Source organism: Trichosurus vulpecula, chromosome 3, assembly GCF_011100635.1.
Source record: "Trichosurus vulpecula isolate mTriVul1 chromosome 3, mTriVul1.pri, whole genome shotgun sequence".
Taxonomy (NCBI): Eukaryota; Metazoa; Chordata; class Mammalia; order Diprotodontia; family Phalangeridae; genus Trichosurus; species Trichosurus vulpecula.
Genome location: NC_050575.1, coordinates 401,158,563 through 401,171,779, shown reverse-complemented (window position 1 = coordinate 401,171,779; position 13,217 = coordinate 401,158,563). Strand labels below are relative to the sequence as shown.

Genomic DNA, 13,217 nt, shown 5'->3' with positions numbered 1-13,217 from the left:
ATTAAATGGTAATAGAACTAACTGCAAGCTAGCTTATTTATCCCTGTATAGGAAGCCATAAATACAGATAGAAATGTTTGTACACTATCAAATGCATATATACTTACATACACATATATATAGTGACACTTTTGCTACCTTGTTATATTCCTGCACCTTGTAAAAAGGCCTCACTGTATGAGGAGGCCCATCCTCATAGATTTTTGTGTGAGTAGAAGACCCCATGTAGGCTCAGGCCCCCGATGTGTATCGTTTGTGGTACCCCACCCAGGATAGCCACAGACTGGCTGGTGCCCAAAGTGCTCACGGGCTAATTCTTACAGCCAGGGTTGAAGAGGAGGCTTCAAAGAACAACTCCTTCAGGGACCAGAATGGTCTTGATTGCTGCTAATGTTCACAGATATGGTGCCTGGGGTTGGCTTGTGATTATGCAGGCCCAGGAAACACACATCCCAGGGGGACTGACTTGACACTTATCGGGGCCAAATGCAGCCACATCTAACCCTTCCTGGGACCAGCCAGACACGGAGCACATATCCTTCTGGATATCACTAAATACAAGTGAAGCAAGGACATGTGGGAGAGTGTGTGTCAAGTGACTTCTGTGCCAAGAGGAATATGGTATCCCCTTCGCAAATTTGGAAGCAGCAAGAGACACGCTTCTCTTTGCTTTGTGCTCACCCTGGTCAGCCAGGGGCTGTAAATACCCCTACCCCACCCCACTAGAGCCAAAACCAGTCTATGGGGGTGGATGGGACATGGCAATGAATGTAGGCTGTTACTGGATCCTTCTGGGCAACTCTTAACCAGCATTTATATATAACAATCTCTGGTTGGTGAGAAGCACTTTAAAACATATCCTGCTCTGGGATATAGTAAAAGGAGAATCATGTAAATAAAATGTTTAGAGGGAAATGTAGCAAATGTATGTATTTGTTTTGCTGAACTATGCTTCTTATAAGGGAGGGTTCTATTGGGGATGGGGGAGAAATCACTGGGAAAAACTTTTTTAAAGTTCATCAATAGAATATTTCCCCAAAATGTAGTTGGCAGATTTTATCACTAAAATAATTATGTAAGTGTATTTTCTTAGAGGAGAAAAAAAATCTTTTCAAACCCTTTAAACATTTGAAACATCCCTATTCTCATTCAAAAGTGTCTCTTACCAATCCTACTTGAATTACAATTTTATAGCAGGTTGGATAAGAAAATCAAAGAGCTAGAGCTGGGAGGGCCCTTCAAGACCTTCAGAGGTTCCCTAACTTATTTGGCCTACTGCCCCCTTTTAAAAAAAAATTACTCAGCGCCTCCCTGGAAATCTACTTTCTTTAACCCTTTGATAGCTTTTTTTTTTAATTTGCATCATTTAAAAATATATATAATTTTTGGTTAAAAAATGACGCATCTTAAATTTAATAATTAATTGTAGATTGGTGGATTTTTTCCCTGCATTGAAATTTTGATGTCACAATATTGTGTCATGTAACCATATAGTATCATATTACAAACAAGTCATTATATGCACATATTCCTGCCAATGCATGCTGGACTTCCCAACAATGCCTGACACACTCACCAGCCGACACGCACTTGTTAAGACCCGTCAGCAGACTTGACCACTGATCAATTGCTACTTGCATTTTGTGTGTTTATTTGGAAAATAATGTAATCACTACAGTTGTAATTCCATTACACAACAGATGAAACACGTATGATCAGTTTTTCAAAATTTTCTTATTTTTCCTTATGCTTCCACTGCCCCCTTATTTTTATCTCCCCCCGCCACAATTGCACCCAAGGTACTACCACCTCCACCCCCATCATTCCAGCACCCCCCAGAGGATGGTCTCGCCCACTTTGGGAACCTTGGTTCTAGACAGTCCCACTCTACCCCCCATTTTACAAATAAGGAGACTGAGGCTCAGAGGTTATGACTTGCCCATAACACCAAAATAGAAATACCTGAGGTGACATAAAGGCACAGAGTCTTAAATCCAAACCACTCACAGGTATTTCCTAATCTCCATTCCTGAAAACTGGCAGCTCTAGAATTTTCCCACATACTACATCAAATCCAGAAAACCATGTCCAGGATCCTGGGATATTTCATCACAATTTGCTTAGCCCATGATTGCTCCAGAGTATCAGGTGCTCTTTTCTGTCTCTTAAATCACTGGACTCTTCAGATTATTCTAAGGAGTAAGTCAGGCCTCTGGGAAGGTTAACAGCTCTGGCTTTCCCTTCAGGGATTCATGGAAACCCTCTGAGGTAAACAAGACAAGTGAGATTATTTCCATTTTGCAGATGAGAAAATGAGGCCCGAGACTGTGAAGCCAGAAAATGCCAAAGCCAGACCTGCTTCTTCTTAAATGCAGTGCTCATTCCACTGCCTGAGAGCACCTGGCTAGGTCACTTATACTGGCACCTTGTCATAAAGGAATTCACTCCTTTGTTCAGCAAGCATTTGACTGTATGCTAAGCATTGTGCTTGGGGTTAGGGAGACAAGTACAAATGGCAAAAATGTATGCAGTGACTCTCAAGGAATGAGCCAAAAGCAAGGTAGATCCCCCAACACACTCCCTTTCCTGACTATGGTTTTTCACTGGCTGCACCCACACCTGGCATTTCCACCTTCATCTTCGTTTCCTGGCATCCTTTGGGTCCCAACTAAAGTCCCATCTATCATCCATAACAAAAGTGCCCTCCTGTTAACTGGCTCGCATTTATCCTGCACTATATCTGGTTTGTAGATACGGTCAATATTCAACTTTTGTGGGGTAACATTCCTAGAAAATGGAGCAAAAAATTTTAAAAATGCAAATGTTTTTACATTGTACTTATGGGAAATGGGAGTTTAGGTTCCCAAGACCACCAAAAACTAATTCTCCCTAGAGATTGCTGAAAATACACTTTTCTGCATATAATTTTTTATAAAAAACATTAATGCTGATAATATGCATTTTTCCTAACACAGTAACCCATAAATTTCAATACACAAAATAAAACTGGTTAACATGCAAAACATTTTTCTTGCTAGTAATTCCTTAGAATTTTGTGACTTTTTGTGCTAATATTTCAGTAATAAAAAGTTGATTTTAGACAATATTCACTTTTCATGTGAAATTGCATGTGAAATCTATAGTACCATAAATACTTTCCTCCTTTTGGTGAATCTAATGAGATTCCTTTAAAAACCAACAGCTGCTGCAGACATTCTGGCAGGAAGTTTCTCTAACACCTTTATTTTCTCACTAAGCCACATCACTGACTTTGCACCCTTGGGCTTAGAGCCCAAAGGGCTTGCACTAAGCTTTGGGGGCTTAATTGCAGCACAAAACTTGAGTTTTAAAGGCAAACAATAAAAATATGCAACAAATGAACAGGATCTCTTTAAAATGGAAGAGTGCGCCAGACCAGTGAAGCGCTGAGGAGGATACCAGTGCATAGCTACGATGAGTGCTCATTGCCCATACAAAAGTGAAAATGAGGTCACTAATTACTGGAGTGCTTGAAGTCCTGAAACATGGAAATGTTGAGGATTGACTGTGATTGTTTGCATGTTGTCTCCCCACTAGACTGTGAGTTCCTCGTGAGCAGGAATTGGCTTTTGGCTTTTGGCTTGGAGAGCATCAATTGCTCTCAATGATGGAGATTGATTATTTGTCTGCATTGGGGAAGGAGAGGGGGTGGCGCCAGAGCTGGTGAGAGTGGAAGGAGAGCGAGATCCTCAGATGGTTCTGGTGTCTAACTTGTAGAGAGAGAACAGTCTCTCCAAGTTGCTGAAGTGAGAAAAAGGGAAGAAGCCTCGCCTTCTGCACTAAAAAATAGCATTCAGAAGTTTATCTTGAACCTAAAATTAACTTCACCTAGACTAAGAATATTTAAGGGAGCAGATAAACATAATTCTAGCCCAGTAGGGTGGCCAAGATCTTGACCCCAACCTCCTCCTGCTTCCCCTCCTGGCAGGAATCAAAGTCTCCCTTGTTGAAACTGTAGGGAAGAGATGCTAGAGATATCTGTGCTTTTCTACCTGCAAGCCACAACAAGACAGCCATGATAGGTAGGGAGGTAGATGGATGGATGGATGGATAGGTGGGTGGATGGGTGGATGGGTAGATGGATGGATGGACAAAAACTATAGATGGATAGATAAATGGATGGATAGACAAATTAGATGGATAGATATATACACACATATACATATGTACACATACATACATAGATATATGCACACATATGTGCATATGTCTATATTACAGTGGTGTGCTGGAGCTGGTTGTTAAATCTTCAGGAATTTTGTCAACCACTTGTTAAACACAGTCAGCACAGTAGTTTAATCAGCTCCTAACAGGAGTGTTTTTTGTTGCTTTAAAAGAGTTGATGTCACCCACAGCCAAATGTATTTTCAAAATATCATTGTCTACTTTTAAATCATTGTGACTCCAATAATGAATGTTTGATAGAAAATGTAATTGCATTTTTTCCTGATGGTGCTAATGCAGTGCTGGGAAGACAGGCTAGCTATGAAATTGTGAGAAATTTTTCCTAAAATCATTCAGTACTGTTAATATCACCAAATTGCAATTATCACTTAATCCCATGTCTGAAGCAGAACAAGTTAATCATTTGGAAATGTATCAGGATAAAATTTATTTTTCACCACGCTAATAAAAATCAAACTAAGCTGGAAACTGAAGCCAAGGAACTTGAAATTGAAATTATTATAACAACCCTGGGAGATAAGTGCTATTATAATCTTCAATTTATAGTCACGGAAACTGAGGCAGTCAGAGGTTAAGTGACTTGCCCAGGGTCCCACAGGGAGGACCAGACTCCAGTCTCCCTGGCTCCAGGCCCAGCACTCTATCCACTGTGCCACCTAGCAATCCCAAGTGCTTTTCCTAGGAGTATAGCACTAGAAAATATAGTTCAACACATGAAGTTACATCTTTTATTGGACAGAAACAACCACAAAAGTATTTTTAATTATTTTGATTTACTAGAACCATAAACATAGGAAAAACTAAGTTGACCATGGACAGCTGGCCAAAAAAAAAAATGCATCAAGTGAAATTTTAAAACATGAAATTAATTTGAACAATTTTCAGAATTATGTAGATAATAATATAGAAATCAGTGTTCCAGTCCTTGCCATTATGCCAAAAACTAAAAAGATAGTTAGTGCTGTTGGAGTCAGTGGTGCTGAAGAGGAAAGAGGTTTCAGTGTAACGAATATAATTTGTGTGAGTATGACATAGCTTAATAGCAGATCCCATATCAGCTTTAATGAATATATATTAATATATAAATTTATTGGGAAAAGTTAGTGGATTGGGATGTAAATCCATTTGTCAAATCACGGTTGCTGCCATAGGTTGGCTCTGGATCCAACAGTCTGCCAAAAATCAAGGAGAGCCTTCTGCAAGAACCAATTAGCTATATGGAATTTACAATAAAAAGTATTGTATAGCACGCTATTGTTTGTAAATTGTGCACCACCCATCTTTTATGCGAGTAAAATTTATAATAAACTTAAGTGTGTATATATGCATCATTTTTTTAAGAGATCTGGTTGTTAAACATTTAGCAGCATACCACTGCATACATGCACATATGCACGTACACAAGTGTGTGTATGTATGTGTGTGTGTGTGTGTGTGTATAAAGACCTGGCCTTAGAACCAGGAAGACACCCACTAGGTGCATGACCTGATGCAAGTCATTTAACCTCTCCATTCTCTTAGGACTAGACAACTCTTTAAGTTGCGAAGATGATGTCAACCAGCATTGACAGAGGGAGTTTCTTTATCTGAGAGTTGCCTATACCAATGAAATCACAGGTTCACTCCCTGTCTCCTATATGTTATATTCACTTTGCTTGTGTTGCTTTCCCCTCCCCACTCCAGTGGATCATATACTACTTGAGAGCCCATTTCCTTGTTTCCCCAGCATCTGGCACAGGACATGGCACACAGTAGGTGCTTTATAAATTCTTATTGGATATAAGGATGGATGCATGGATGGGTTGGTGAACAAATGGTTGGACGGATGAATGGATGGATAGATAAATGGGTGGATGGACCGATGAACAGATGGAGGGATAGAATGATGAACAAATGGTTGAATGCATGGATGGGTGAATAGAAATGCTGAGTAAAGGAGAACCAGGTACATTTTCAGCAATGTCAGCACTTCAGTATAAATGCATGGCTTTCCAACTGGACAGCTTCAAAAGTCAACTTGTTCACTTGGGTATATAATTTCTGCTGTGTTTGTGAGGCAGCCTCTTTATCCGATAATGGTTCCTCACTTTGCCTCATGCCTCCCATGGCACTTTATTTTGAACCTCTCCGATGCACTCATCTGTTATGTGCTATTTTCTAACCAGACTCTAAAGGGGCAGAGACTATATGCTAATCTAAACTTTGTATTTCTCCTGGGCAGGCACGGTATTCTGCACATAGCACATGCCGATTTGATTGATGGATAAGGTCCTGAGGCCATATTCTTTTCCAACAGCCCTTGGTCCATAAGTTTTGGTAATTAATTCTATTCATTGCTTCATTAGGTAGTTTTGTTTGTTTTTAATTTCCTTTTATTTGGTCTGTACCTGTGACTTCCTCCCACTGCAATATGGCAGCTGTTCTGCAGTTTATACGCTTGGAAAGTTGCCTGGACCAGTGAGTGAAATGGTCCTGCCTGTATATGTGAAAGTGGACATAAAGTCACATGTACTTGAACCTAAGGGAGGCCCAGATACCTCTCTCTGTAGGCTACTTCTACACATCTATGGGTTCTGGAGCTGGAAAGGACCTTGGAGATTTACCTCTTTTTTTAACAAATGAAGAAACTGAGATTCAGAGAGGGGTATAAAATCATACAGCAAATAGCAGAGTCAGGGTTTCAATCTCAGAACCTTGGAGGTGGCAAGTTGTCCAAACCTTCCCTGAATAAGAATTCCCTTTGAAAAATATCCCTCCCTAGCATTCTGGAGGGCTCAGCTCAAATGCCACCTCTTACAAGAAGCCTTCCCAGATTCTCCTAGTTCAGGGGTTGGAAACCTGTGACCTCGAGGCCACGTGGCCCCCTATGTCCTCATGTGCAGTCCCTTTGACTGAATCCAAGCTTCACAGAACAAATCCCCTGAATAAAAGGATTTGTTTTGTGAAACTTGGACTCACTCAAAGCACCATACCCAAGGACCTAGAGGGCTACATATGGCCTCGAGGCCACAGGTTCCTAACCTGTCCTAGTTGTTCACATCTCCATCCCCATGAAGCTCCTTTCTATTTTTTAAGCGACTTATCCATGTCTGTGCCCATTCCCCTCAGCATGGAAGTTCCTTGAGAGCAGGGTAGGTTTGGCTTTTCGGCCTTTGTATCCCTAGCATAGGGCCAGGCACATAGTAGAAAAGGAAAATAAAATGGAAAAAGGTATAGAATATGGTGTCAGCATCTCTGCTGCTGCTATTCATGTGACCTTAAGCAAGTCAATCCCTGTGGGCCTCAGTTTCCTCATCTGTAAAATGAGAGGGTTGGGCTTGAGGGTCCCCAAAATAAGGTCCCTTCCAGCCTAAATCCATGACTCTATGATTAATTGAATGGAGTCAGGAACAATGGCTCATCCAGCCTTTGATGGATAGCCATCATTGATGTGGAACTCCTTGCCTCCCCAGGCCACCCCTTCCCACTTTGAGATAACTCCATTGTTGGAAACTGTTTTCCAGTCCCAAATCTGCCTTCCTGTAACTTCTACCTGCAAGCGCCAAGTTCTTCCCTCTGGGGCCAAACCAAGCAAGCAAACAAATTCCTCTTCCATAGGACAGCCTTTCGAATGCCGGATGACAGTGAGAGTAGTCTTAAAGTCCATGGTCTTGCTCTCTCATCAGCTTGTTTCCACAAGGAGTGGGCCCTCCGACTGGTCCATGTCTGCACCAGCGAGACCCTGAACTCTCCCAGGGCTCAGTCCTTATATAAAACTAATGCAAAGTCCCTTTGTATTACCTCCACCCTCACCCCACTAAGCCAACTAAGTAAATGTGAAGGAGATGAAGTGTCTGATGCTTCTGGGGAGCCAATTCAAAACCTCACAAAAAAGAATGTTGAAGACTATCTTTACATGGAATTGGAAAGAAAAACACCACTAAATGTTTAAAATATATTAAATAAAAAAATTGAAAAGGAAAAGGACTTATTTGTACAAAAAAATATTTATAGTAGCTCTTTTTGTGGTGGCAAAACTATTACAAATTGAGGGAATGCCTGTCAATTGGGGAATGGCTGAACAAATTGTAGTATACAATTATGAAGGAATACTATAGTGCTATGAGAAATGAAGAACAGGATGCTCTCAGAAAAGCCTGAAAAGACTTACATGAACTGATGCTGAGTGAAGAGAGCAGAACCAGGAGAACACTGTACACAGTAACAGCCACATTGTAAGATGATCAACTGTGAATGATTCTTCTATTCTCAGAAATACAATGATCCAAGAAAATTCTGAAGGATCTATGATGAAAAATGCTATCCACCTCCAGAGAAAGAACTGGTGGAATCTGAATGCGTATTGAAGCGTACTATTTTTTCACATTTTTATTTTTATTGGGGTTTTTTTTTGTCTGTGTCTTCTTTCAGAACATGACCATTATGGAAATGTTTTATGTGACTGCACATGTATCATTTTATCAAAATGCTGACCTTCTCAATGATGAAGGAGGGGAGGGAGGGTGGAGGAGAATTTGGAACTCAAAATTGTAAGAAAATTGTTTTTACATATAACTGGGGGAAAAATATTAAAATTCAATAAATAAATAAGGGATTAGACTAGCCCGAGGTTCCTTCCAGTTTGATGTTTGACTGTATAAAATTATAATAATAATAGTGTTAATGGAAATAGTTTCTACACAGGGAAATCACCAGGAAAATCAGACTTCTCTCCTAGACTCCCCCCAAAGAAAATTTTGACAGATTTTTTTCATATTTTCAAAAGCTGTCATGTGAAGTAGGTAGCATTATCCCCATCTTACAGATGAGAAAACTGGTCAAGTTTTGATCAAGTGACTTACCTAGGGACATGAAGTTATTGAGTGTCCAAGGTAGGATCTGAACCCAGGTCTTCGAAGTCCAGCACTGCCCACCACACTACCTGGCCTCTTCTTAACTGACAATTTCACACTCATGTTGAGCCTGCAATCCACTGAACCCTCTCCCCTCCCAGTCTTTCTTCAGGCTGAGTTAAGCCAAGTTACATCAGTGAGCCCACATGCCAGAGGACTCCAGCACCACTAAGAAACACTTCCCAAGTAGGTGATGAATTAGGATTTAAAAGTTCCAAATGATGATTATAATTTGATTTTAATGAGTTCAAAAGTATATTGTTAAGGTGCCTCATCTAATGCCTTTAATGATGTTCTAGAAAGAGCAGATAGCAAACCATAGATTACCATTCCTAATAACAGACTACTGGTGCAAAGAAAATAAATGTTTAGAAATAGAAGCAAAGTATCTCATCCGCCAGTGCCGCCAGGCTCAGACCAAATAGTCCCCCTTATAAGATTCACCTAGTTGTGAAAGTTTCCCCTTCCCCAATGCTTTGTTTTTATTTCATCTATTTACTTATTATTCTTGCACAGGTATAATCCTCCCCACCCCTAGTAGAAATGTGAGTGTCTTGTTACCTTTTCTTATGGTTCTAGCATACAGTAGGAGCTGAATAAATGCTTGCTGAAATTAACTGAAATTAATTTGTCTACCCTCCCCAGCCCTTTCTGAACTCTGCCAGGGTCTGAAAATAAGTCCAGAAATGCCTCAAGTGAGGGAATCCGGGTGTAGTTTTTGTAAGCCACCAGATGGCTCAATTATCCCCAGCTCGGCTCAGTCCTCACTGCCCTCCATGCCCTCCATGAATCCCTGCAGAACATTTGGCATATTCTGAAAAGAAACAAAGAAAACAAGATATTAGAAAATTTTCCACCAAAGGCCACCTGGAAGATCTTATTTCATTTTCCAAATATCTCTTGGGCCTCTGATTCCTATACACTATCTGTATAACCCAAGACAAGGCACTTAGACTTTCTTTGGGCCACTGTATAAGTGGCAAAAACAGGAGTTGGTCTGCAGAATTGGGGAGTACCTTAGAGACCACTGCAATCACAGGTGGAGAAACATTAAGTGCCTACTATGTGACAGAGGTCCAGTTCCTACCCTCTTAGGTCTATTACATGCCCCACACTGTGTTGGACTGAAGGAATGATGGGTGCATCCCCACCATCGTCCTTATTAAATGTGTGACCTTGGACAGCTCACTTAAGCTCCCTGGACCTTGGTAGGCTGTTTTACATGAGAGTAAGGGACAAGAGGAATAGAATCATATGGTTCTATAAGATGAACCAGATGCAGTCCCTTCCATCAAAGAAATGTCAAGAGGAATATAAATACCTCTCAGGAAATTCCCTGGAATGTTCTCCCCACTCGCCTCCTCCTCATTCACCTCCTTCTCTCAAAACATCTCAGTTCTTTCAAGACCCGGATCAAAGTCCTTTTATATAAGAGGTCTTTCCTGGCTCTTACCACCTCAAACACCTCCAAGTGTTTGTCCTCCATCATCCCAAAATTATTTTGTATCTACTTCATATTGACTTGTCTGTGTATATATTTCTCCACTGTGGAATGGAAGCTCCTTGAGGGCAGGAATGGTTACTTTCTTTGGTTTTGTATTTCCTTAGCCTAGCACACAGTAAGTGCTTAATTAATGCTTGTTAAATTGAAACTGAATTGTCCGTAGTCTCTAGCCCCTTCCAGGGCACAAAGCAGTAATTCAATAATTTAATTACCGAAAGAATGAATTTGTCCCACAAAATACTACCAAAGAGTTTGGGTTAACCTGTAAAATGGACATCACAAAATTGGGACATTGGATACTCTTCAACTTGCTTTGAAAATGGAGACAAATACAGATTAGAGAAGCATTTCAGGGCTGATACTACCATGTCTCAAGAATCTTATAAATATTTCCATTTTCCTTCCAAAGATCAGATCTGAAACAAGGTCCCATAAAAGGGGCCAAGAAAGTCTGCTAAGTAGCATCCAGCAGCCTGAAGGCTGACCAACACCTCAGCACTAATAAAGTATGTATTAGGTTGGACTTATAGGAGATCCTTCTCTCCGCTTTGACAGTAAGAGAGTGAGCATTTGCCTGGATTTTTTGAGAAGTGAGGATAGATTGGCATAGCGTGGTGGATTTTTGTGGCCCCCACTACATAGGGCTCCTCCACCAGCCATAGCATCTCTATGCATTAGTAGAAGATGTGGAAGCATATTTAAAACCTCCTTTTCAATTTCCTTAGAAATATTAAGAAATAGTATTATCTCCAGTCTAAAACCCTTTCTGGATTTCCCTGTTTAAAGGTGGGTAAGATAGAGGACATAAGGCCTTTCCTAGGGAAATGGATTAAAGATGATAAGAATATTGCTTCCCCTACCCACCTGAAGCGACTGGGCTCTGGAATCCAGTAAGGGCAAGTTTTTCCTTTGTTCATCTCCCAAAGCAATGCTAAGTCATCACGTGGGGGGGAGGGGGGTGGTGCAATCCCTTTTTTACTCCAGGAGGACACTTGAAGGAAAGGGGTCAAGGAAGGAACAGACCTATGACCAGTGAGCATTGTTTTGGGATGTTAACCCCAAACTGTATTTTAACACATTATAGTCCTTTCTTTGTTCAATATTCTTATAAATATTATCTCAAATCTTGGAACAGAGAGATATGTGGGAGGGCAGAGGAAAACCAGGCCAGTTTAGATATCTCTCTTTCCAAGCTAGAAATATTTAGATATTGGGTTAATGTTAAAAGAAATAAAATTGTTTCTGGCAGAATTGTGCCTAAAACAGAGAACGGTACTGGCATTTTTTCCTTCAACAGTCTGAAAGAGATGTGCCCCCCTCCCAAAAAAAATCATCAATCTATGGCCAATCTGACCATAAGCCAATTGGGTGGACCCATAAGTAAGAATATCTTTTCCCGAAACAGTTGGGGATGGGGAGCAGCCAGGATGGGACTTCATAATCTCCCCTTCAGGGAAAGGAAACAGTCCAACCATTGGGGAAAAGGGGAAGAAAAAGGCAGGGCCCATAAGAGACAGCACCATGACAGTAGGTGGGGAGCTTGAGCTAAACACGGGCAGGAAACAGCAGAGGATCAAAGTTCAATTCATAGGATCCTAGATTTAGAGCTGGAAGGAAGCCATCACGGCCAGCCCTGCATATTTTACAGATGAGAAAACTGAGGCAGAAGGAATTTAAGTGGCTTGTCCAGGGTCACACAGTTGAGGTGGGATTTGAACCCTGGTCTTCCTGACTCCAAGTCTAGCTTTATCCTCTATACAGCTTTGGTGCCACAGGTAAGAATGGTGATCAACAAGGAAGAAGTAGTACACATTCCCCAAGGAAAGATTGTACCCATTTCATGTCAGCACCCTAAAGCCAAAACCACTTCACCTCATGTTTGGTACAGCTTTGCTGTCTGAACTTACAGAGGCTCGTTTTCAGTTGGCTAGGTGTGCCAAAGTTTCTGTTCCACTGATTAACTTTTCAAAATCCAGGAACATCAAGATGATAATTATATATTTGAAAATTATTAAAAATTAAAGTATAGGTTTAATTGTTACTAATTAATTATTAAATAATTATTAATTGTGTTTCTAACTAATTATTAATTATGTTATTAATTATTCGAATAATTGATCGAACATATATTGATTGAATGTCTAGTCTGTGCCATCCCAATTAGACTTAGTCATGCACTTCCCCGAGATGATTGGGGAATACATTGGTGAGATGACAAGCTGGGTCTTGGGAGCAGAGGGAAGCCTCCAAAGCCAGTCCTATTTCACTACTGAGCTCTGCAGACACAGCTGGAAAGAGAGATCCTCACTGTACAAGACCCACCCAACAACCATGGCTGAGTCAGTGCTTGGGAGCAAAGATACATAATTTGGTTCCTGGCTCCATCTCAATGCAACATCTTCCTCTTCCCCACCCCACCCCACTTGCTTCTTCAGCTTCCCCTCCAGGGCTGCTCATAGCTCTGGTTACTCACCCTCTGGCCCTTCACTGGGTCCTGAGTACCCCTCTCCAGCTCCACCGAAGATTCATGAGGCATCTACAGGGAAGAGAAGGAAAATGGAGCTCTGCCCACATGGGTGGCTAGTGGGAGAGTTCAA

The 13,217-nt window shown here is 41.0% G+C and overlaps 1 protein-coding gene across 1 annotated transcript in view; it reads right to left on the bottom strand.

Moving 5' to 3' along the window:
- Window positions 1-9,880: 9,880 nt before the first annotated feature.
- NT5DC4 (5'-nucleotidase domain containing 4) overlaps window positions 9,881-13,217 on the bottom strand; it is a 21,670-nt gene continuing 18,333 nt past the window's right edge. Inside the window, 3 exon segments of the mRNA XM_036750086.1 lie at window positions 9,881-9,930; window positions 13,094-13,141; window positions 13,144-13,156. Of these exon segments, the coding sequence (XP_036605981.1) occupies window positions 9,881-9,930; window positions 13,094-13,141; window positions 13,144-13,156 (111 nt within the window).